At 38.4% G+C, this 25,506-nt stretch overlaps 1 protein-coding gene across 4 annotated transcripts in view; it reads left to right on the top strand.

Annotated features, from left to right (window-relative positions):
- Positions 1–25,506, top strand: part of LOC103102194 (mucin-16-like) — a 139,848-nt gene that overhangs the window by 88,314 nt on the left and 26,028 nt on the right. For 3 of the 4 annotated variants that reach the window (XM_056820583.1, XM_056820584.1, XM_056820581.1), the window contains 4 exons: positions 15,311–15,438; positions 15,563–15,630; positions 16,732–16,904; positions 17,648–17,683. In XM_056820583.1, the coding sequence (XP_056676561.1) occupies positions 15,311–15,438; positions 15,563–15,630; positions 16,732–16,904; positions 17,648–17,683 (405 nt within the window). The remainder of the gene's footprint in view (positions 1–15,310; positions 15,439–15,562; positions 15,631–16,731; positions 16,905–17,647; positions 17,684–25,506) is intronic. The other variant, XM_056820582.1, reaches the window with a different exon arrangement.

The following is a 25,506-nucleotide window of genomic DNA, read 5'->3' as shown; positions in this document are numbered from 1 at the left end:
TTCCCCCATTTTCTCTAGTGCCATCACTGACCCCATTACCTTCCTCTAGCACTACAGATAAGAACTCCTCCATGCTTCTCATTCCTTTCTATGTGCAGCTTTGAGAATAGGAGTTGCAGAATGAGTAGTGAGGTTCCCAATGCTATGAACTTTTATATTATCAATCATCAGCATAAAGTTGGAAGGAATCTTAGAAGGATCGAGAAGTATATATATGGCCTCTTGTTTTGTGTATGTGGAAACTGAGACCCAGAGATGTAAAATGATTGGCTAAAGTTGATTGGATAGGACTAGAATTTACCCTCAAAGGCCACCTAGCTTAATCGCTTCATTTCCATATGTGAAAACTGAGACCCAGAGAAGTTAAGATATGCCAGGTCACAGATATAGAAAGCATCAGAGGTGATATTTGAACCCAGGACCTCTGATTACAGAGTCATTGTTCTTTCTACTCTATTATGATATTCTTCAAGGTCAAGAAGAGAGTTTAGCCCTAGAACTGCATATTGAATGGCTAAGGCTCTTTCCACTTTGGGGAAGGTCCCTTCTATGAAATCTCCAAGGGCAGAGAATGTTTTTATATTTTTATTTATATCCTCAGTATTTAGGACATTGCTGGACACATAATAAACACTTCATCAATGGCAACTAATTGAATGCTTTGATCTAATGAGTAGATTGGTGAGATCTAGTTTATTAGAAAAATTCATCTTCAAACCTATCTTTTACACCTACCAACTGCTTGCCTATGGAAAAGGGAAGGGGAAGGAAATAAGCATTTATATAGTGTACTAGAGGGGGAGCAGGAACCGAAGCTTGAAAGGTCTAAAAGAAGGAGGGAACAGATAAATAGGAGTACCACTTCCTCTCCCAGTCAGAGCTGCACAAGGGAAGGTGAGATTGGATCAATGTCCAGAGCTGAAAGGTAAAGAGGAAAATCCCCTTCAGTCTCTGGTTTCTGTCCCTGGATGGATATTATCTTAGTACATTAGAAGAATCAGATGTTCACTTCTTCTGAATTAACAAGATCTATTTATTGTTTTGAGATTTAGGAATAGTAGGTTTAGGGAAGAGGAAAAATTGAGAACTTCCTAATTATGTTTCAACCTAAATTCCTTTAAGGAGTTGAGAGCTCAGGTCTGGGGACCTGAGTCGCTGAAGACATTGTAGAGTCAGGCTGGTATAATTTCTTAATATAGAGAGATACAGCTATTGAAGATATCAATGGAAAATCTTCTTGGGTGGATAGTCTCTTATCTTCCCCAAAGGGAAAAAGTCTCTATCCAAAACTATTGAGGAATCATGACTAATCTAATTTCTTTAGATAAATGAGAGATCACAGCAGGTTAAGCTCAGCAAGTTGCTCTTCTTCCTTTCAGTTCAGAAGAGAAAAAGAACCCCTTTCCAACTGTCCATCTGCTTTTCTTGGCTAGAGGTTATATAGCCCTATCCCCCATTGCCAGCAAAGTTCCATTTCCTTCCTGAATGAGGTTTCCTTGCCAATCAAGTCCTTGCAATGCAGACTATAGCTTTCTCATCCACAATAGCACCTACTATGTGCCAGGCATTGTGACTAAGCATTTCTCAGAAATATTATCTCATTTGGTCCTCATAATAACCCAAGCAGTTTGGTGCTATTGCTATATTTAGCCCCACTTTGCAGGTGGGGAAACAGAGGCAAGCAAAGAATAAGTGACTTTCCCAGAATCAAAGTTAGATTTGAACTAAGGTCTTTCTGACTGCAGGCATAGCACTCTGTCCATTATGCCACCTAGTTAGTTCTATGGTGAGAGCCACCAAGGTCAGAAGACCAGGTGTCAGCATAGACAGTGGTCAGGAATGTAGACAGACCAAATGATGCTGATCTTAAACAAGGAATTTTGGGGCAAATGATGCAGATCTGGGCAAGTCACTTTCAACTTGTTCATCTGTAAAAGGGGTTAATAATAATTGTAGGACTTTCCATTTAAGATCAGTTTCCATGACCTGCTTCCTCACCTTGGCACAATAATTCACTTGGTCCTTTGGTAATTACTTGCATTTGGCCCACCCTTTTAGTTCCAAAATCAGAGATTTACCTCAGAGTCTGGTCCTTTCTGAGGCATTGTTCTTCATTCAGGGGGGCCTATTGCCCTAGTTCATACATTGGTTCCTACATAGTAGATCTGTGATTGTGTGACCTGGTCCTATAATGCTCTGGCCACTGATTGTTTCCAAGAATTCCCATAACCAAGAGAACCTGGAACTGGTCAGAGGTCAGAATTGAAAAACTGGCCCTTTCTGATATCATTGTCTGTACGTGGCTCCTGGCATCCAATCAGCCTGGTGGAGAATGTCATCTTTGGAGCACTGGGTGTGGGGGAGATGAGAATAAGAGGACAAATTCCTCTAGATGATCTCAGGTGAGGAATGGAAGCAGCAAATCAAACCATTTTCTGGACAAAAAACTTCAGGGAAGGGAAGTGACTCATGTAACATAAAATCTCTAAAGGATCCCTTTTTTTTCAGCTCTGACTGAATTTCTTCACTTCATTTACTTCTTGCCCTTGATAGTAAGTCAATCTGAACAAAGAGAGGTCAGGTATCTATTTCCAATAGAAAATTAACTTTATTAGGGAAGCAATATGTCATCCAACACTGTTGAGAAATCAGGCCACATATGGTTAGATATCGTATTTTCCCAATTACTTATAATAACAATTGTCAATACATGTTTTCTGAGATTATGAGGCCAAAATTGTCTTCCTCCTTCCCTTCTGTCCTCCCTCTTGGAGATGGTAAGCAATAGGAACTGGATTGTACAAGTATTATCATGGAAAACATACTTCCATATCATTCACTGTTGGAAGATGTGAGATTTAAAATGGTTGAGGTTTTAAACTGTAGTGAGTTAAAATGGTGGAAGATATAAATTGTGTTAGATATAAGAGAGGGTGAGTAAATTTTGACTGTAGAAATATGTTTCACTACAGTGTCTTGGGTTTTAAATCAAATATAAGGTGGTCGCCAGGGAAATATTCCCAATTATTCAAATACCCAAGTCAATTGGGTTTTATAGAGATTTTAATTAACAATACGAGTAATCAAAGAAAGAGAGAGAGAGTAAGAAAGGAATAAGTATGAAGGGCCTCAAGGCAATATGGCCTAGACCTGAGTCTTAAAAGAGAAATCAGTCAGTTTTTTAACACTCACCACAAGGTCTGACTAAACAAGGATTCTGGTAACACCAGGCCAGTTCCATCTCAGCTGACTTCACCAGAGGGCCTTCCAGCCAGAGACTGTTCCAATAGGCCTCTCTCCAGAGCCTCCAGAGGCACAGAGTCCCCTTAGAGGAGCTCCAGGGAGACCTCCTTAGAGATTGTCCTCCAAGAGCTTCCCTTCTCCAGAGCCTCTCTCAAGAGATTCTTCCCAAGCGGTCCTCATCAGAGATTCTCCAAAAGGATTTCTCCAAAAGGATATATCTCCAAAGCATATCCCTCCTCAAGACATCCTGCTTTTTCTTATATAGGGGTTTTTCTCCCGTGTCACCTCCCCAAGGTCCCTACATCTACCAATCACTGTAGACGCTTTCCAAAGGACTGCCAATCTAAATTCCTGCTAAGTCAACCCAGATCCTCAGTAAGTCTGAAGTAGAGAAAACACAGTTGAGTCAACTAATCTCATCAAGAGAAAACTTGCCCAACCCTTTTAGGTACCTAGCATCCCATTGTATCAATTCTAAAAACAGGCCTGGCTCAAAGAACTACTTGCCCCACCATAAGCATGGATCCAAGTACTTTCTTTGTTTAGCAATGAGTTTTCTCCCCTAAAGCAGTCTTAAGTATGGTTGGAGTAGAGGTCCTGCCATTTCTGATCCTGGCGAGTTCTCACATCAAAATGGGAAATGTTTCTCAGTAGGGAATTTGTTCCAATTAAGAATTCCCCAATGGGGAAATTTTTAACATTCACAAGTCTGAGAGATTTCAAGATTTACAAAGACAATACTCATAATAAACCCAAACTATAAAATAAAACTGTAGATGAACTAATATAAAAGTCAGTATGCTTTGATCTGCTTCTGAGTCCCACAATTTTTTTCCCTCTGAACGTGGATAGCATTCTTTGTCAGAAGTCCCAGATTTTGCATTGCTGGCCCAGAATTGTCCCAGATTATTGCATTGCTGAGAGTAAAGACTTTCATAGTCGATCATCTTAGAATACTGTTGTTACTGTGTACAATATTCTTCAATTCCTGCTTATTTCACTCAGCATCAGTTCATGTAGTTCTTTCCAGCTTTTCTGAAATCGTCCTGCTTATCATTACTTATAGAACAATAATATTCCATCACCAACATATACAGTCATTCCCCAATTGATGAACATTCCCTCAGTTTCCAAATTTTGCCACCACATACAGAGCAACTATAAAAACTTTTGTACAAGTAGGTCCTTTCCCTTCTTTATAATCTTGTTTGAATACAGAACCAGCAGTGGTATTATGGGATTAATGGCTATGCACAACTTTATAGTTCTTAGGGCCTAGTTCCAAATTGCTCTCCAGAATGGTTGGATCAGTTCACAACTCCATCAACAATGCACTAGTTTTCCAAATTTGCCTATGCTCTCCAAAATGTATCACTTTCATTTACTGTTTCATTGGCCAGTCATATAGGTGGGAGGTCATACCGTGGAATTGTTTGCATTTCTCTAATCTCAAATGATTTAAAACATGTTTTTATATTATTATTGATGGCTTTATTTTCTTCATCTGAAAATTCCCCATTCATATCTTTTCACCATTTGCCAAATTGGAGAATAACTTTTTTTCTTATACATTTGAGAAATGAGACTTTTAACAGAGAAACTTGTTTTAAGCTCCCTCCCCCTTTGTTGTTCCCTTCTAATCTTGTTTCCATTGCTTTTGTTTCTACAGTTATTTTTTAATTCAAATGAAAATTATTCATTTTACATGTTATAATTCTCTCTTGTTTGGTCATAAATTCTTCCCTTCTCCATGCATTTGGGAGGTAAACTACTCTGTATTTTCTAATTTATATTATCACTCTATATCAAAATCATATAGCCATTTTGACCTTATCTCAGTATAGTATATAAGATAAGTGATGATTTTTGAGTGACTTTTTAAATTTGTTTTCCATTTGACCAATTGTAGTTTCTAAAGTATTCTTTTCATCAGTGAGATTTTATGGCACTTTTTTATATAGCTCCAATTTTGCCTTTCTAGAAGTTCTTCTTCAGTGCATTTTTGTATATCTTGTCCCATATAGCCAATACTGCTTTTCAAAAGAGTTTCCTCTCTTTGAATTTTTATACATCTTTTACCACTTTTTCTATTGTGATTTTAAAGGTATTAATTTCTTCAATATTTTTGTACCTCTTTTACCAATGTATTGACTATTTTTCATGATTTTCCTGTATCACTCTCGTTATTTCTCCCAAATTTTCTTGTAGCTTCTCTTATTTGATTTCTAAACCTCTTATTGAGCTTCCTCCATTAATTCATTTTTGGGGAAATTGAGAGTAATCCCTGTTTTTATTGGGCATTTGGGGTTCAGCAGCATTGGTTTTTTTTTTCTGTTACCAAAATAGCTTTCAGTATTGTGTTTCTTTTTCTGTTATTTGCTCACTTCCAGCCCTTTCCTTTTCATTTCAAAAGAGGTAGTTAGCCCTTTGATCCAGCCATAGAACTGCTGGGTTGATACTGTAAATCTTGAAATCTCTCAGACTTGTGAATGTTAAAAATTTCCCCATTGGGGAATTCTTAATTGGAACAAATTACCCACTGTGAAACATTCCCCATTTTGATGTGAGAACTCGCCAGGATCAGAAATGGGAGGACCTCTACTCCAACCGTACTTAAGACTGCTTTAGTGGAGAAAACTCCTTGCTATGGGAGGACCCCTACTCTACCCGTACTTAAGACTACTTTAGGAGAGAAAACTCCTTGCTAAACAATGAAAGTACTTGGACCCATGCTTATAATAAGGCAAGGAGTTCTTTGAGCCAGGCCTGTTTTTAGAATTGATACAATGGGATGCTAGGTACCTAAAAGGGTCAGGCAAGTTTTCTCTTGATGAGATTAGTTGACTCAGCTGGGTTTTCTCTACTTCAGACTTACTGAGGAGATTGGTTGACACAGCAGCATTTTTTCTGATTCAGACTTACTGAGGAGATTGGTTGACTTAGCAGGAATTTAGATGGGAGTGATTGGAAGATGTAGGGACTTAGGGGAGGTGACATGGGAGAAAACCCTTATATAAGAAAAGGCAGAATCTCTTGAGAATATATCCTTTTGGGAGAATTCCTTTTGGAGGCTCTCTGATGAGGACCACTTGGGAAGAATCTCTTGAGAGAGGCTCTGGAGAAGGGAAGCTCTTGGAGGACAATCTCTAAGGAGGTCTTGCTGGAGCTCCTCTAAGGGGACTCTGTGCCTCTGGAGGCTCTGGAGAGAGGCCCTTTGGAACAGTCTCTGGCAGGAAGGCTCTCTGGTGAAGTCAGCTGAGATGGAGCTGGCCTGGTGTCACTAGAATCCTTGTTTAGACAGACCTTGTGGTGAGTGTTAAAAGACTGACTGACTGATTCTCTTAAGACTCAGGTCTAGGCCATATTTGCTTGAGGCCCTTCATAATTATTTCTTTCCTACTCTTTCTCTAATTCCTCATTATATTATTAATTAAAAATCTCTATAAAACCCAATTGACTTGGGTATTTGAATAATTGGGAATATTTCCCTGGCGACCACCTTATATTTGATTTAAAACCAAGACACTGTAGTGAAACATATTTTCTGTGGCCAAATTTACTCACCCTTTCTTATATCTATCACAATTTATATCTTCCACCATTTTGGCTCACTACAGTTTAAGACCTCATCCATTTTAAATCTAACAATACTCCCAAAGAGATAATAAGGAAAGTCTTGTACAAAAATATTCATAGCTAATTTCTTTGTGGTGGCAAAAAAATTGGAAAATGAGGGGACTCCCTTCAATTGGGGAATGGATGAAGAAATTGTGGTATATGTTGGTGATGGAATGTTATTGTACTCAAAGGAATAGTGAACTGGAGGAATTCCATGTGAACTGGCATGACCTTCAGGATTGATTTAGAGTGAGGGGAACAGAACCAGGAGAACATTGTACACAGAGACTGAGACACTGTGGTACAATCAAATATTATGGACTTCTCTATTAGTAGCAATGAAATGATCGAGAACAATTCAGAGGGATTTATGAGAAAGAATGCTATCCACATTCTGAGGAAAAATTGTGGGAATAGAAACACAGAAGAAAAACAATTGCTTGACCATATGGGTCAATGGGGATATGATTGGGGATGTAGACTCTAAATTATCACCCTAGTGTAAACATCAGTAATATGGAAATTTTTGATCAAGGACACCTGTAAATCCCAGTAGAATTTTCACTGACTACAGGAGGGGGGTGAGGGAGGTGAGGGAAAGAACGTGATTCATGTAACCAGGGAAAATATTCTAAATTAACTAATTAAATAAAATTAAAAAAATAAAAAGACAGTTAAACTTGGAATATGTATCTGTGATGAATGGAGTGCTGTTCTCAGTTTCAGATTCTTTGTGCAGCTGCCTTCAGAGTATACTCTCTGGGGATCTATCTTCTTTCAGTTCTTCAAATGTGGGATCATGCAAACAAAGGTGTTTTTTTTTTAAATATATTTTATTTGATCATTTCCAAGCATTATTCGTTAAAGACATAGATCATTTTCTTTTCCTCCCCCCCACCCCCCATAGCCGACGCGTAAGTCCACTGGGCATTAGATGTTTTCTTGATTTGAACCCATTGCTTTGTTGATAGTATTTGCATTAGAGTGTTCATTTAAAGTCTATCCTCTGTCATGTCCCCTCAACCTCTGTATTCAGGCAGTTGCTTTTTCTCGGTGTTTCCACTCCCATAGTTTATCCTTTGCTTATGAATGGTGTTTTTTTTTCTCCTGGATCCCTGAAAGTTGTTCAGGGACATTACACCGCCCCTAATGGAGAAGTGCATTACGTTCGATTATACCACAGTGTATTAGTCTCTGTGTACAATGTTCTCCTGGTTCTGCTCCTCTCGCTCTGCATCACTCCCTGGAGGTTGTTCCAGTCTCCATGGAACTTCTCCACTTTATTATTCCTTTGAGCACAATAGTATTTCATCACCAACATATACCACAGTTTGTTCAGCCATTCCCCAATTGATGGGCATCCCCTCGTTTTCCAGTTTTGGGCCACCACAAAGAGCGCAGCTATGAATATTTTTGTACAAGTCTTTGTGTCCATTATCTCTTTGGGGTACAGACCCAGCAGTGCTATGGCTGGGTCAAAGGGTAGATATTCTTTTGTCGCCCTTTGGGCATAGTTCCAAATTGCCCTCCAGAATGGTTGGATCAGTTCACAACTCCACCAGCAATGAATTAATGTCCCTACTTTGCCACATCCCCTCCAGCATTCATTACTTTCCTTTGCTGTTATGTTAGCCAATCTGCTAGGTGTGAGGTGATACCTCAGAGTTGTTTTGATTTGCATCTCTCTGATTATAAGAGATGTAGAACACTTCTTCATGTGCTTGTTAATAGTTTTGATTTCTTTATCTGAGAACTGCCTATCCATTTCCCTTGCCCATTTATCAATTGGAGAATGGCTTGATTTTTTGTACAATTGATTTAGCTCATTATAAATATGAGTAATTAAACCTTTGTCAGAGGTTTCTATGAAGATTTTTTCCCAATTTGTTGTTTCCCTCTGATTTTAGTTATATTGGTTTTGTTTGTACAAAAGCTTTTTAGTTTGATGTAGTCAAAATTATTTATTTTACATTTTGTGATTCTTTCTATATCTTGCTTGGTTTTAAAGCCTTTCCCCTCCCAAAGGTCTGACATGTATACTATTCTGTGTTTACCCAATTTACTTATGGTTTCCTTCTTTATGTTTAAGTCACTCACCCATTTTGAATTTATCTTGGTGTAGGGTGTGAGGTGTTGATCTATTCCTAGTCTCTCCCACACTGTCTTCCAATTTTCCCAGCAGTTTTTATCGAATAGTGGATTTTTGTCCCAAAAGCTGGGATCTTTGTGTTTATCGTATACTGTCTTGCTGAGGTCGTTTTCCCCCAGTCTATTCCACTGATCTTCCTTTCTGTTTCTTAGCCAGTACCAAATTGTTTTGATGACTGCTGCTTTGTAATATAGTTTGAGGTCTGGGACTGCAAGGCCCCCATCATATGTGTTTTTTTTCATTATTTCCCTGGATATCCTTGATCTTTTGTTCTTCCAAATGAACTTTGTTATGGTTTTTTCTAAATCAGTGAAGAAGTATTTTGGTAGTTCAATGGGTATGGCACTAAATAGATAAATAAGTTTGGGTAGGATGGTCATTTTTATTATATTGGCTCGTCCTATCCATGAGCAGTTAATGTTTTTCCAATTGTTCAAGTCTAGTTTTAGTTGTGTGGCGAGTGTTTTGTAGTTGTGTTCATATAGTTCCTGTGTTTGTCTTGGGAGGTAGATTCCTAGGTATTTTATTTTGTCTAAGGTGATTTTGAATGGGATTTCTCTTTCTAGTTCTTGCTGCTGAGCTGTGTTGGAGATCTATAGAAAAGCTGATGATTTATGTGGGTTTATTTTGTATCCTGCAACTTTGCTAAAGTTGTTGATTATTTCAATTAGCTTTTTGTTTGAATCTCTAGGATTCTTTAAGTAGACCATCATATCATCCGCAAAGAGTGATAACTTGGTCTCCTCCTTGCCTATTCTGATACCTTCAATTTCTTTATCTTCTCTAATTGCTACTGCTAGTGTTTCTAGTACAATGTCAAATAGTAGAGGTGATAATGGGCATCCTTGTTTCACTCCTGATCTTATTGGGAATGCATCTAGTTTATCCCCATTGCAGATGATATTAGCTGTTGGTTTTAGATATATACTGTTTATTATTTTTAGGAATGACCCTTCTATTCCTATGCTTTCTAGTGTTTTTAATAGGAATGGGTGTTGTATTTTATCAAAGGCTTTTTCTGCATCTATTGAGATAATCATGTGGTTCTTGCTAGTTTGCTTGTTGATGTGGTCAATTATGTGGATGGTTTTCCTAATGTTGAACCAGCCCTGCATCCCTGGTATGAATCCTACTTGATCATGGTGAATGATCCTTCTGATCACTTGCTGGAGTCTTTTTGCTAGTATCCTATTTAAAATTTTTGCATCTATATTCATTAGGGAGATTGGTCTATAGTTTTCTTTCTCTGTTTTTGACCTGCCTGGTTTTGGAATCAGTACCATGTTTGTGTCGTAAAAGGAGTTTGGTAGAACTCCCTCTTTGCTTATTATGTCAAATAGTTTGTATAGTATTGGGGTTAACTGTTCTCTGAATGTTTGATAGAATTCACAGGTGAATCCATCAGGCCCTGGGGATTTTTTCTTAGGAAGTTCTTTGATGGCTTGATGGATTTCAATTTCTGATATGGGATTATTTAAGAATTCTATTTCCTCTTCTGTTAGTCTAGGCAGTTTGTATTTTTGTATATATTCATCCATTTCTCCTAAATTGGTGTATTTATTGCCATATAATTGGGCAAAGTAATTTCTAATGATTGCCTTAATTTCCTCCTCATTGGAGGTGCTGTCCCCCTTTTCATCTTTAATGCTGTGAATTTGCTTTTCTTCCTTCCTTTTTTTAATTAGATTGACCAGTACTTTGTCTATTTTGTTTGTTTTTTCAAAGTACCAGCTTCTTGTCTTATTTATTAAATCAATAGTTCTATCACTTTCAATTTTATTAATTTCTCCCTTAATTTTTAGGATTTCTAGTTTGGTTTTCTGCTGGGGGTTTTTAATTTGATCGCTTTCGAGTTTTTTCAATTGCATTTCCAATTGATTGATCTCTGCTCTCCCTTGTTTGTTAATATGAGCTTTCAGGGATATGAATTTGCCTCTGATTACCGCTTTGGCTGCATCCCAAAAGGTTTGAAAGGATGTTTCGCCATTGTCATTTTCCTTGATGAAATTATTAATTGTTTCTATGATTTCTTCTTTAGCTAAACGGTTTTAGAGTATCATATTGTTTAATTTCCAATTGGTTTTAGATTTGGTTTTCCATGTACCATTACTAATCATTATTTTTATTGCCTTGTGATCTGAGAAGGCTGCATTCATTATTTCTGCTTTTTGGCATTTGTGTGCTATGTTTCTGTGACCTAATGTATGGTCAATTTTTGTGAATGTGCCATGTGGTGCTGAGAAGAAGGTGTATTCCTTTTTATCCCTATTTATTTTTCTCCATATGTCTATTAATTCTAATTTTTCTAAGATTTCATTCACTTCTTTTACCTCTTTCTTATTTATTTTTTGATTTGATTTATCTAAATTTGATAATGGTTGGTTTAAGTCTCCCACTAGTATGGTTTTATTGTCTATTTCTTCCTTCAATTCTCCTAGTTTCTCCATTAGAAATTTGGGTGCTATATTATTTGGTGCATACATGTTGATTAATGATATTTCCTCATTGTCTAGAGTCCCTTTTAACAAAATATAATTACCTTCCCTATCCCTTTTGATCAGGTCTATTTTTGCATTGGCTTTATCAGATATCATGATTACCACTCCTGCCTTCTTTCTATCAGTTGAGGCCCAGAAGGTCTTACTCCATCCTTTAATTCTGACCTTGTGGGTGTCAACCCGCCTCATGTGTGTTTCTTGAAGACAACAAATGGTAGGGTTTTGGATTCTAATCCATTCTGCTATTCGTCTACGTTTTATGGGTGAGTTCATCCCATTCACGTTCAAAGTTATGATTGTCATTTGTGGACTCCCTGGCATTTTGATTGCCTTCCCTAATTCTAACCTTTTCTTCTTCGGCTCTACCTTTTAGTCCAGTGATTTACTTTGAATCAGTCCCCCTTGTCCCCTCCCTTGATGTTTCCCTTTTTAGTCCCTCCCTTTTTGTTCCCTCCCCCTCCCCCCTCTCTTTCCCTCCCTTTTTGTTCTCCCTCTCCCCCTCCCCCCCTTGGTTTTCCCTTCTCCTTACCCTTGTTGGGTAAGATAGAATTCAAGATCCCAATGGATCTGGATGTTTTTCCCTCTCAGAGTTGATTTCCCTGAGATTGAGGTTTAAGTAACCCCCCCCTCTCTTCCTCTCCTTCTTATAGGAGTTTTCTTCCCCTCCCCTTCCCCTGTGAATCTTTGTGTGAGAACCATTATTCTATTTGGTCTTTCTTTACCCCCTATTTATACATTACATTTTCCCCACATATTAGTATACATAGGTTGATATAAATGTAGTCCTTATAGAAGAGAGTTTGAGTAAAAGAAGATAACATTTTTCCCCTTTCCTTAATATTTACCTTTTCAGGTATTCCTTGCTCTTTGATTTTCGGTATCAAACTTTCCACAGAGCTCTGGTCTTTTCTTTGCAAAAAGTTGGAAGTCTTCTATTTTGTTGAATGCCCATACTTTCCCTTGGAAGTATATAGTCAGTTTTGCTGGGTAGCTGATTCTTGGTTGGAGACCCAGCTCTCTGGCCTTTCTAAAGATCATGTTCCATGCCTTACGATCATTCAGCGTAGAACTTGCAAGGTCTTGTGTGACCCTGATTGGCATTCCTTTATATCTAAATTGTCTTTTTCTGGCTTCCTGTAGGATTTTTTCTTTTGTTTGATAGCTTTGGAATTTGGCAATTACATTCCTGGGAGTTGTCTTTTGGGGGTTTAGTGTAGAAGGTGTTCTGTGAGCTCTGTCAGTGGATGTATTGCCCCCTTGTTCTAGAATCTCTGGGCAATTTTCTTTGATTATATCTTGTATCACCATGTCCAGTTTGGTGTTTATTTCTGGCTTTTCTGGGAGTCCAATTATTCTTAAATTTTCTCTTCTCCCCCTGTTTTCCAGATCTATCACCTTGTCGGTGAGATATTTTATGTTCTCTTCTAATTTCTTGGTGTTTTGGCTTTGCTTTATTAGTTCTTGCTTTAAAGCCTGGTTTTCTTTTACAGTTTGGTCAAACTGGTTTTTTAGATGCGTGAATTTCTTTTGCATCATTTCCCACTTTTCCTCCCAGAGGGCTTCCATCTTTTTGGTCCTTTCTGATTCAAATTCTTCATGGGTTTGTGGAGAGTTTCTATTTCCTTTGGAAGATTTTGGAGAATTTTCTTGTATATCTTCTTCTATCTGCTCTGTATTTTGTATTTTGGCTCCATAGAATGTGTCCAGAGTCGCCCCTTTCTTCTTATTTTTCTTGGTATTTTGGGGCTTCTGTGCTTCTGTGGAGTTGGTCATCTCTGAACGTGGAGGATTGGCTTTTCTTGTCTTTGTCTGGTGATCAGAGGCTTTAGTCCTGGGCAGATGTTGGTTCTATGAGCGTTCCCTGGGTTAAACTGAATATGCCTCACTGGAACTGGAATGGAAGGGTCGGACCACGAGGCCACACTCTCCCCCTGGCTCGATTTCCGGAAGTTGCCTTCAGAATCCCTGGCCGTGAGGCTGTTTAGTCGGCCTGCGGGGGGGATGGGCTGCAGCTTCCCCAAGCTCCGAGAGCACAGACTTTCACTGAGACTTGGATAGCAGGATCCAGCCCGTGAGGCTGTCTTGCCCGCCCTGAGGGTTGCTGTTGTTTTGACCAGCTCTCTGCAGCGGAAGCCCCAGGCAGTAACTTTCACCCGGACTGGGACTTGGGTAGAAGACCCTGAGGGTTTTGTTCCTCAGACCCTGCTCTCTGAGCCCGGTGCGGCTGCCGCTTCCGGGAGCCTTGGACTCTGCGCTCCTACCCCTGAGGTCCGAGGGATCTCGGGTTCTGGCTTTTGAGGGGAGCCGTACCTTTTGAACCGGGTCCAGGTCCAGGAGGAGGGTTCCCAGGGTCTGTGCTGTTGATCGTTTTGAATTTCGGCGCCTTAGGAGCTTCTAGTTTGAGATCGGTCGGGAAGGGTTTTCCGGAGATCTGAACTTCAGCTTTCTCTAAGCCGCCATCTTAACCGGAAGTCCAAACAAAGGTGTTTTTAATGGTCTTCTGATCTAAATTCTGGTTTCTGAGTAACCCCAGCCATTTCCCCCCACTTTGAACTGTGACCAGGGAGAGTGCTGCTCCCAAACCCCACTCCTGGGGCTACAAGCACTCCTGTCTGCTAGCACTCCTCCACCTTGAGATCTCCCCCACAGACAGGGATCAGTTTCTGAATATGAGCAATGCAACAGGAGAATTGCCTTCATTGTCAGCAAAGGGATTCTTGTAATCTCCTTCTGAGCAACTGTCTGATCTCTCACCCCCTTATTGACTGGGGATGAATGCTCCAGAAGCCTTTCCTGTTGTTTCAGTTGTGGACAAGTCCTTTTGGCTTGATGTGGTCTGCCCTAGTGCACTGTGCTCTACTTCCACCTCCACCTCTGTACACATCATCTGTCCTGCAGGTCTTCAAAGTCATTTTGTGCTGGAAAATCATTTGTTTGTCTTTTTTTTTTGTGTGATATACTCTTCCAGAATTCATTTTAGGACATTGTATCAGGTTTTTGGGTACAATTTGATAGAGATCAGATGAGGGATGTGTATCTTCTCCACCATCTTGACTCTGCCCTTGGCTTCTATTCTTATAAATTTGAATTATTGGAAATTGGAAATGAGACCCTTATCAGAAGAATATGAAGCAAAGATTTTTTCACTCCAGTAACCCGATTCCCTTCTCATTTTACTTACATTGGTTTTGTTTTGGAGGAAAAAAACTAATTTTAAATTTGCAACATGTGGTCCATTTAAACTTGCTGTCCTATCTATCCCTCATGTGAACATGAACTGTCCCTCTGTCCATTAAAATGAAAGATAGAATTTTCATGATAACTTTCATTTCTTTATATCACCTTTTAGGTAGCTAACTTATATACCCATTTGGAGTTTACTTTGTTATGCCAAGCAAGATATCAGTCTATCCCTAGTTTCTCTTGGACTAATTTTCAGTATTACAAGCAATTTTTGTCAAGTAATGAGTTCTTACTCTTGAAACTGGATTAACCTCATTTTACATTTGAGGAAACTAAGGCAAAAACATAGGATATGGCAGGGCCATGATTTGAACACAAGTCTTCTGACTCCCAAGTCCACAATTTTTAATACTGCCAGAAAAAAGTATAGTAGAGGTATCCTCAGTTTTCCTCTGAGGAAGAACTAGAACAGGGCCACCTGGAATAATGGTCATAATCATGATAATTGTCACCACAATAACTAGCATTTAAGAGATCTTCAAGATTTACAAAGCATTTTCTCTCATTTGAATAACATTTGTAAGGCTCAGACAATTGGGTATCTTTCCCTTCTGTACAGCAGCAGGGAGCTCCAACTTGAAGACCTTCACCCTCAATTTCACCATCACCAACATGTTTTACACAACAACGATGAGTCAAAGGCGTTCCAACACATTCCGTGCTACTGAATTTATCCTGCAGCACCTGGTGAGACCCGCCCTCCCCAGTCCCCCTCTTCCTCCTTGCTTCCATGCTGCCTTCCTCATCCCTGGGTATACAGACTTCCTCTAGCCAGGTACTCAGAAGTTCCCTTCTCTCTTTTTGTTTCCAGTTCAAGGTATTGTTTGAAAGAAGCAGCCTTGGCTCTCAGTATTCTGGATGCAATGTGACCTTGCTGAGGTGAGAATCTTGAAAGCCATCAGCTCAAATAGCAGGGACAATAACATTCCCATTTGACAAAGATCATACACAGGCTGCTTCTTCTTCCCAATAACAATTCCTTCTTTTCCAAGCTGTAAAGGATTAACAACCCCCCCCCCCAACCAACAAGCCATTAGAAATATTGTGGGCACCTTCTACCCTTTCCCTGGTGGAGAAAAACTTCTTTTCCCATAAGTCTTCCAAAGACAAGGTTGTTACTCTAATCACTTTAACTTTATAACTCCACATGAAAGAAATAACATAGGAGGCACCAACAGAGTTCTTAGAAAATAATTGATTAGACCATATCAACATTCACTGTCTCTAGAATCATAGGATTATAGAATGGAAGCTTAAAGAGATAATAGAGGACATGAACCACTCTCTTCATTTACAGATGAAATAACAAAGACCCAAGGAGATTCCAGTGACTTTTCCAAGATCATAGATACTGTCAGATCCAGAATTTGAACACACAGTCCCTTTGATTTTAAATCTGGTGGTCTTTCTACTACTCTAAAGAAACTACTGAAAATAATATGATCCCATACACACTTGTAAACATAGATGTGAGTGAATTTACACAGCACTGCCAATTTCATTGCAGCAGATCAGAGTGCTGAGCTTGCAATCAGGAAGACCTTAGTTCAAGTTCTCTCTGAGACTCTTAGCAGCTGTGTGATCCTCAGCAAGTCACATAACTTGTCTTTGCCTCAATTTCTTCATCTTTAAAACGAGAAGGTTGGTTTTGATATTTTCCAGTGTCATTTTCAGCTCTCAAACTACAATTCTCTCCAAACCATTGTTCAAAGTGGGCCACTTCTTTCAAGAGTGTTTTCTGAATAACTAAATTTTGTTAATTAAACTACTGGTGTCAAATTCAAAAGGAAACAGAGGCCACTAAATTGTACATCAACATCCCTGTCCCCTGCATATTGACTCAGAAAACTATGCATAGTTATATATTTCATCATGAACACTTTAAAATTAGAGAGGAACTCCTACACTTTAGTCTTGTTCAGGTGATTTTTCAGGAAGGGCCATGTTTTGATATCTCTTGCCTAAATCCTCAATTTCTAGGTCTATGAATAATGGGAAAGCAACAGGAGTGGAGGTTATATGTTCTTATCAGGAAGTTTTATCCATCCCTGTCTTGGACAAAAAGAAGATTTACCAAGAGCTGAGTCAACAGACTAATGGAATAACAAAGTTGGGATCTTATATTCTAGATAATGAAAGCCTCTATGTGGACGGTGAGTAGCCCAAATTCGGACATACATCTTTATTTTTCTAGGTGGTTCCATTTCCAGAAAACAACCCACCTACCCTAAATTCTTCTTTACTTTTAGACCACCTTCATCTTCATGGTTTTTTTCTATCCCTCCTGGGAGGCTGGCCCACAAAGTGGTGACAAATACAGATATGTGGGGGTTTACTTCTAAAAATCATAAGTGGCTCGATTTTTCTTAGGCTCCTTAAACAAAGATGTATGCCATCAATCTCCCTTCCTCTTGATTGAGGAAGTGCTTTGAATAATAAAGTGCCATTTTACCAACTATGTGGGCCCCAGAACACCTCTCCATTGCTTCAACGTTTTCCCAGATACCAAAAGATTTATGTGTTCTCTCTCTCTCTCTCTCTCTCTCTCTCTCTCTCTCTCTCTCTCTCTCTCTCTCTCTCTCTCTCTCTCTTTCTTTCTCTCTGCTCCTCTCTCTCTTCTTGCCTCAACCATTACTTTTCCTTCTCATATCATTTCTCCTTCATCTTTTTTCTTTTTTTATTCTTCTCTTTTCTCTATTTCTCTCTCCTCTTGTCTTCACTTCTATTCTGTCCTATTTTCTTTCATTCTGTTCTGTTCTCCTCGGCTCTCCCCTCCTTTCATCTCTGTTTCCCTGCCTGCTTCCCTCCCTTCTTCTTCTCTTCCCTCCCCTTAATCTCTCCTTCTCTCCTAATTTCTTTCTTCCTTCTCTTTTTCTTCTCCCCTCCCCAACTACAGGGTATAACCCCCAGATGCCAACCCTCTCCACAAACAGTGAGTTTTCAATTTCTTAATTTCTCTATTTTCTGGGATATTACAATGAAAAATATATTTTGCCTTTTTTTTGGAAGGAGGGGAATAGGGCAGAGGGGAAAATGAGTTTGGGGGTTCAGAATAAGGTATGCTGTTAGAAATGGCCACTTTATTCATATATCTATAGGGGTTATTTTGCTACTCAAAACATATCTAAATTGTTCAAAAAGGTAAAAATTAACCCAATAGGACTTGGAAAGCAGGTTACCCCTATCCCCTTCTTATTCAATATTTAGAGCCAAAGCTTGTGTTCTATTTAACCCTGGTACACAGAAGGCATCTCCAAGCATTTCAGGGAGTCTTGTGCCCCTCCTGTATAATCTTCATTCAGTAATATTATCTAATGGTTTTCTTTTTTTTATTTAATTTAATTTAATTTTTTTTTGGTTACAATACTCACTTCATTTCCCTCCCTCCCCTCCACCCACCCTTCCTGCAACAGACTTGCAATTTCATTGGGTATTACTTATGTCCTTAATCAGAACCTATTTCCATGTTATTGTTTGCACTAGGATGTTCATTTAGAGTCTACACGCCCAACCATATCCCTTTGACCCATGTATTCAAACAGTTGTTTTTCTTCAGTGGTTTTACTCCCACAGTGTTTCCTCTGAATGTGGATAGTGGTTTTTTTTTTTTTATAGATTCCTCCAAGTTGTTTAGGATCACTGTGAAGTCCATTACATTCGATTTTACCACAGTGTATTAGTCTTTGGGTACAATGTTTTCCTGGTTCTGCTCCTCTCACTCTGCATCAATTCCTGGAGGTTGTTTCAGTCCCCATGGAATTCCTCCACTTTATTATTCCTTTTAGCACAATAATATTCCATCACCAACATATACCATAATTTGTTCAGCCATTCCCCAATTGGAGGGCATCCCCTCGCAGCTATGAATATTTTTGTATAAGTCTTTTTCCTTATCTCTTTGGGTACAAATCCAGCAGTGCTATGGCTGGATCAAAGGGCAGACAGTCTTTTAGCACCCTTTCGGCTTAGTTCTAAATTGCCCTAAGAAATGTTGGATCAATTCACAACTCCACCAGCAATACATTAATGTCCCAGCTTTGCCACACCCCCTCCAGCATTCATTACTTTCCTTTACTATCATGTTAGCCAATCTGCTAGTGTGAGGCAATAACTCAGAGTTGTTTTGATTTGCATTTCTCTGATTATTAGAGATTAAGAGCACTTTTTCATGTGCTTATTAATACTTTTGAATTCTTTAACTGAAAATTGCCTATTCGTGTCCCTTGCCCATTTATCAATTGGAGAGGATGGCTTGATTTTTTGTAAAATTGGTTTAGCTCTTTATAAATTTGAGTAATTAGACCTTTGTCAGAGGTTTTTGTAATGAAGATTGTTTCCCACAGTTGGTTGCTTCCCTTCGAATTTTGGATGCATTCATTTTGTTGGTACAAAAACTTTTTAATTTGATGTAACCAAAATTATTGATTTTATATTTCGTGATTTTTTAATGTTCTTGCTTGGTTTTAAAGTCTTTCCTTTCCCAAAGATCTGGCAAGTATACTATTCTGTGTTCACCTGACTTGCTTCTAGTTTTCTTCTTTATATTCAGGTCATTCACCCATTCTCAGTTTATCTTGGTGTAGGGTGTGAGATGTTTATCCAAACCTAATCTCTCCCATACTGTCTTCCAATTTTCCCAGCAGTTTTTTTTTATCAAATAGTGGGTTTTGGTCCCCAAAACTGGGATCTTTGGGCTTATCATAGACTGTCTTGCTGAGGTCATTTGCCCCTAGTCTATTCCACTGATTTTCCTTTCTGTCTCAAAACCAGTATCAAAGTGTTTTGATGACCACTGCTTTATAGTATAGTTTGAGATCTGGGACTGCAAGTCCTCCTTCCTTTGCATTTTTTTTTCATGATTTCCCTGGATACCCTTGACCTTTTGTTCTTCCAAATGAACCTTGTTATGGTTTTTCATAATTCAGTAAAAATTTTTTTTGTTAGTCCAATGTGTATGGTGCTAAACAAGTAAGCTAATTTGGGCAGGATTGTCATTTTTATTATGTTAGCTCTTCCCACCTATGAACAATCAATATTTTTCCAATTGCTTACATCTAGTTTTACTTATGTGGAGAGTGTTTTGTAGTTGTGTTCATATAGTTCCTGTGTTTGTCTCAGCAGATAGATTCCTAAGTGTTTTATATTGTCTAGAGAAATTTTAAATGAAATTTCTCTTTTTAATTCTTGCTGCTGAAATGGGTTGGAGATATATAGAAATGCTGATGACTCATGCGGGTTTATTTTTTGTATCCTGCGACTTTGCTAAAGTTGTTGAGTATTGTTACCAGATTTTTGGTTGATTCTCTAGGATTCTTTAAGTACACCATCATATCATCTGCAAAGACTGATAGCTTGGTCTTCTCATTGCCAGTTTTAATACCTTCAATTTCTTTTTCTTCTCTAATTGCTACTGCTTCTAGTACAATGTTAAAATAATAGAGGTGATAATGGGCATCCTTGTTTCACTCCTGATCTTATTGGGAAGGCTTCTATTTTTTCCCCATTGCAGATGATGTTTGCTGATGGTTTTAGATATATACTTCTTATTATTTTTATGAAAGGCTCTTCTATTCCTATACTTTCTAGTGTTTCCAATAGGAATGGATGTTGTGTTTTATCAAAGGCTTTTTCTGCATCTATTGAGATAATCATGTGATTTTTGTCAGTTTGCTTGTTAATATGGTCAATTATGTGGATGGTTTTCCTAATATTGAACCATCCTTGAATTCCTGGTTTGGATCCTACCTGGTCATAGTGAATAACCCTTGTGATAATGTGAATTTTAAAATCTCCATCTTGCTTATTCTAGCACCCAAGATTGTGCACATCCACACTACATGGGCATGTGATAGTCAATGACAAATCAGAAATAACTGATTGCTCACCTGGACTGTCCTAAGCCAAGCTTGAGCCACCATTGGCCCTTGTGAGGCACAGGAAATAAGGTAGGGAACAGCCTCAGGAATTCGCTGACTTCCTGTGGACTGGTCTAGGTGGCAGTTGTTGCTAGGAGCTCTAGCAGAGAGGAGGCTGGCAGACAGCTTTCCTTCAGATTGGTCATGTGAGTCAAGGACTGATTCTCTTCTCTACCTTGGCCCTTTGGGCCTAAACTCCCTCTGGCTCTGCCAGAGGGTTGAGTTAAACTTTTTCCCTTTTCTCCCTTCTCCTTCTCTCCCTCTCCTTTTTCTTAGTCCCATTGTGATTAAACCACCATAACTCCATTCTGACTTGAGTGTTTCATTTTAGGAATTTCATAAGTAAATTCCTTGGCAACAATAAATTAATATTATAACAATCTTTAAAGGTGATTTTCACCATTACAATGATTTGCTGGAGTCTTTTTGCTAGTATCCTATTTAAGATTTTTGCATCTATATTCATTAGGGAGATTGGTCTATAGTTTTCTTTCTCTGTTTTTGACCTGCCTGTTTTGGGGATCAGTACCATATTTGTGTCATAAAATGAATTTGGTAGAACTCCTTCTTTGCTTATTCTGTCAAATAGTTTGTATAATAATAGGATTAGTTGTTCTTTGAATGTTTGATAGAATTTATTTGTGAATCCATCTGGACCTAGGGATTTTTTCTTAGGGAGTTCTTTGAAGGCTTATTCAATTTCTTTTTCTGATAATGGGTTGTTTAGGTAATCTATGTCTTCCTCTGTTAGGCTAGGCAATTTTTTTTGTAAGTATTCATCCTTTTCACCTAGACTGCCATATTTGTTGCCATATAATTGGGCATAAATTTTTTAATGATTGCCTTAATTTCTTCTTCATTAGAGGTGAGGTCTCTTTTTTCATCTTGGATATTGTCAATTGGGTTTTCTTCTTTCCTTTTTTTAATTAGACTGGCCAGTATTTTGTCTATTTTGTTTGTTTTTTCAAAGTACCAGCTACTAGTCTTATTTATTAAATCAATAGTTCTTTGAATTTCAATTTTATTAATTTTTCCTTTGATTTTTAGGATCTCTAATTTAGTCTTCATCTGAGGATTTTTAATTTGTTCACTTTCTAGTTTTTTAATTTGCATGCCCAATCCATTGAGCTCTGCCCTCCCTAATTAGTTAATGTATGAACTCAAGGATATAAATTCCCCCCTGAGTACTTCCTTGGCTATATCCCATAGGTTTTGAAAGGATGGCTCATCATTGTCATTTTCTTCAATGAAATTATTGTTTCTATGATTTGTTCTTTGATTTTGGAGAATTGTATTGTTTAATTTCCAATCAATTTTTTTATTTACTTCTCCATGTACCCTTACTAATTATTATTTTCATTGCATTGTGATCTGAAAAGGTTGTTTTTATTATTTCTACTCTTTTGCACTTGTTTGCAATGTTTTTATGCCATAATACATGGTCAATTTTTGTGAATGTACCATGTGCTGCGGAAAAGAAGGTTTATTCTTTTTTGTCCCTATTTATTTTTCTCCACATTTCTACCAACTCTAATTTTTCTAAGATTTCATTCAATTCTCTTACTTCTTTCTTATTTATTTTTTGGTTTGATTTATTTGGTTCTCATAGGAGAAGGTTCAGGTCTCCCAGTAATATAGTTTTTCTATCTATTTCATCCTTGAGCTCCACTAGTTTCTCCTTTAGAAATTTGGATGCTATACCATTTGGTGCAGACATGTTGAGTACTGATATTTCCTCATTATCTCTACTGCCTTTTATCAGGATGTAATTACCTTTCCTATCTCTTTGAACTAGATTTATTTTTACTTTGGCTTTGTCAGATATCATGATTGTGACTCCTGCCTTCTTTTTTTCAGTTGATGCCCAATATATTTGGCTCCATCCTCTTACTTTCACCCTATGTGTATCTATCTTCCTCATGTGTGTTTCTTGTAGACAGCATATGGTAGGATTTTGGATTCTAATCCACTCTGCTCTAAGCTTGCATTTTATGGTTGATTTCATTCCATTCACATTCAGAGTTATAATTACCAGCTGTGTATTTCCCAGCATTTTGATTTCTACTCCTAGTCCTGCCTTTTCTTCTTTCACTATTTCCTTCTACACCAATGTTTCTTTTTAATCAGTCCCCCTAGTTCCCACCCTTATTTTACCTCCCTTTCTTCCCCCTTCTCTTCTTATTCCCATCCTTGTTTTCTTTGCATTCTTTTTAAAAATACCTCCCACCCTCTCCCGCACTTATACTGCTTCCCTCCCTACCAGTCGGTTTGTTGCCCTTCTATTCCCCTATAGGGCACAAATCTATTCTCTGCCTCAATGGATTGGATTGTTCTTCCCTCTTTAGGTTAATTTCAATGCATGTGAGACTTGAGTATTTCCTGTCTTCAACCTTTTTACCCTTCAGTGTATTGATGTTCTCCCCTCCCCCGCCATGAGTTTTTTTTGTTACATATCAGTTCATTCCCTTTTGTTTCTTTTCACATTTCTTTTATTTAACCTCTTTTTTAGCTTTATTTGTGTACATATATACACATGTAATGTATTTATATCTATATACCTATTTATGTCTTGTGATTTCATCCTTTACAGTTTGTCACTGTTCCCTCTAAGAATAGTTCTTCTAGCTTCCCAGGTGATAACAACAGTTTTTAAGAGTTACCAATGACCTCTTTTCTTATAGCGATATATATCATTTTAAATTATTGAGTCTCTTTAAAAAGGGTTTTTTATTGTTTTGTTTTTCTTTTTTCCCTCTTTTTAAATTACCTTTTGATGATTCTCTTGAGTTCTGTGCTTGGACATCAAATTTTCTGTTCAGGTTTGGTCTTTTCTTTATAAATTCTTGGGATTCTTCAATTTTGTTGAATGACCATATTTTCCCCTGTAAGAATATAGTCAGTTTTGTTGAGTAGTTGATTCTTGGTTATAGACCTAGTTCCCTTCCTTTCCAGAATATCATATTCTATGCCTTTTGGTCCTTCAGTGTAGATGCAGCCAGATTCTGTGTTTTCCTTACTGTGGTTCCATGGTATCTGAATGACTTCTTCTTGGCAGCTTGTAATATTTTTCCTTTGGTCTGATACTTCTTGAATTTGGCTATAACATTCCTGGGTGTTGTCAGTTGGGGATTGAGTACAGGAGGTGATCTGTGGATTCTTTCAATTTCCACTTTTCCCTCTTTTTCTAGAATATCAGGGTAATTTTCTTGAATAATTTCCTGTAGTAGTGTGTCCAGGCTTTTTCTTTTGTCATGGTCTTCTGGTGGACCAATAATTCTTAAATTGTCTCCTCGAACGATTTTCTAAATTATCTGTTTTGTGAATGAGATGCTTCATATTTTCCTCAATTTTCTAATTTTTTGGTTTTGTTTTAAGTTTCCTACTACCTTGTGAGGTCACTTAATTCTAATTGTTGTATTCTGGTTCTTAAAGACTGTATTTCATTCCTGGATTTTTGATCATCCTTCTCCTTCTGGTCTGATTTTCTTTGCAGGTCATCTTTCATCCTCTGTGCCTCATCTCTCATCTCCTTTGCCTCATCTTTCACCTTCTTTGCCTCATCTTTCATCTCCTTTGTCTCATTTTCAAGCTGGTTGATTTTGGCTTTCAAGACACTATTTTTTGTTTCCAAATGACTTATCTTAGTTTTTAATTTTTTTACCAATTGTCTTTAGCCCTCTCTTAATTGTGTTTTGAATTATATTTTTTTGAGTTTTTTCAAAGCCTGTATTCAATTCGCTGGGATTTCTGATTCATCATTTGCTGATCCCTCCTCCTCTGTTCAATTTGCTCTTTGTTCATTGCCTGTATAGAAGCTGTCTATTGTGATTTCTTTCTTCTTTTTCTGTTGTTTGCTCATATTTACCCCTTCTTTATTCCCGGTATTTGTCTGTGCTTGTGCTCCTCTCATTTTTTTGGTTTTGGGGTTTTCTGTCAGTCTCCCCACTTGGAACTTTGACAGAAGATCTCTCTGTACAGTCTGTGGGGGAGGGGTGTTGGATTTTGAGCTTCCCTGTCCTCTGGAGGTTTTTGATTGGATTAAAGTCCAGCAGTCTGTGGAAGAGGGGTGTTTGAGCTTGGGCTTCCCTGACATCTGAAGACTTTTGATGGGATTAAGTTCAGCTGCATTGGGCTGGATGTGGTCTGAGGCCAAAACCTCCTGGAAGGCTGGAGCAATATGGAGAGTCTCCAGCTCTGTGATCAGGCTGCCAGCTCTGTTGTGCTCCCTCTCTAGCTCCTTCCCCACTGCCTGTGTTTCATGCTGTAAGCCTGGCAGAGCCCTGTCTGCAAGGTACACCCTCCAGACAAGCCCCTTTGCCTGCCTAGAGGTTCCTGTTGCTGCTGGAGGCTTAGCGCTCTAAGTAGGGGGGAGGGGTCCTGGGATGGATTGTCCTTCTGCCTTCACCCTTGAACCTGAGTGATCTTGAATTCTGGCTTTTGGGGAGCATACCTTTTGGATTGAGTCCAGCTGGAGGGTTCCTTGCCTCTGTGTTTTTGTTAGATTTGGTTTTCAGTCCCCTAGGAGCGTTCAGTTTGTGATCGGTAAGGAAGGGATTTCAGAGATCTGACCATTCTCTGCATCTAAGCCGCCATCTTCACTCCACCCCTAGGAATGGCCAATGGTTTTCAATAAAAATGTTTTCATTCTTCCCTGCTTCAATAATTACACTTTTGAACCCTGTCTGTTCTTCAATCTTCATTATCCTCTGGCACTGAAGATGGAAAATGAGTGATGGTTTACTTCCTCCCCTGAAAAGGTTTAATTAAGACTTGAAGGGGTCCCTGAGGACATAAAGCAGAAAATGGGAGAGGATAAGAGAAATGCACTTGTAGGTGTCCA

The sequence above is a fragment of the Monodelphis domestica genome, chromosome 3, assembly GCF_027887165.1.
Source record: "Monodelphis domestica isolate mMonDom1 chromosome 3, mMonDom1.pri, whole genome shotgun sequence".
Classification (NCBI taxonomy): Eukaryota; Metazoa; Chordata; class Mammalia; order Didelphimorphia; family Didelphidae; genus Monodelphis; species Monodelphis domestica.
Note: the sequence above shows the minus strand (reverse complement) of the source record. Positions and strands in the feature narration are given on the sequence as shown.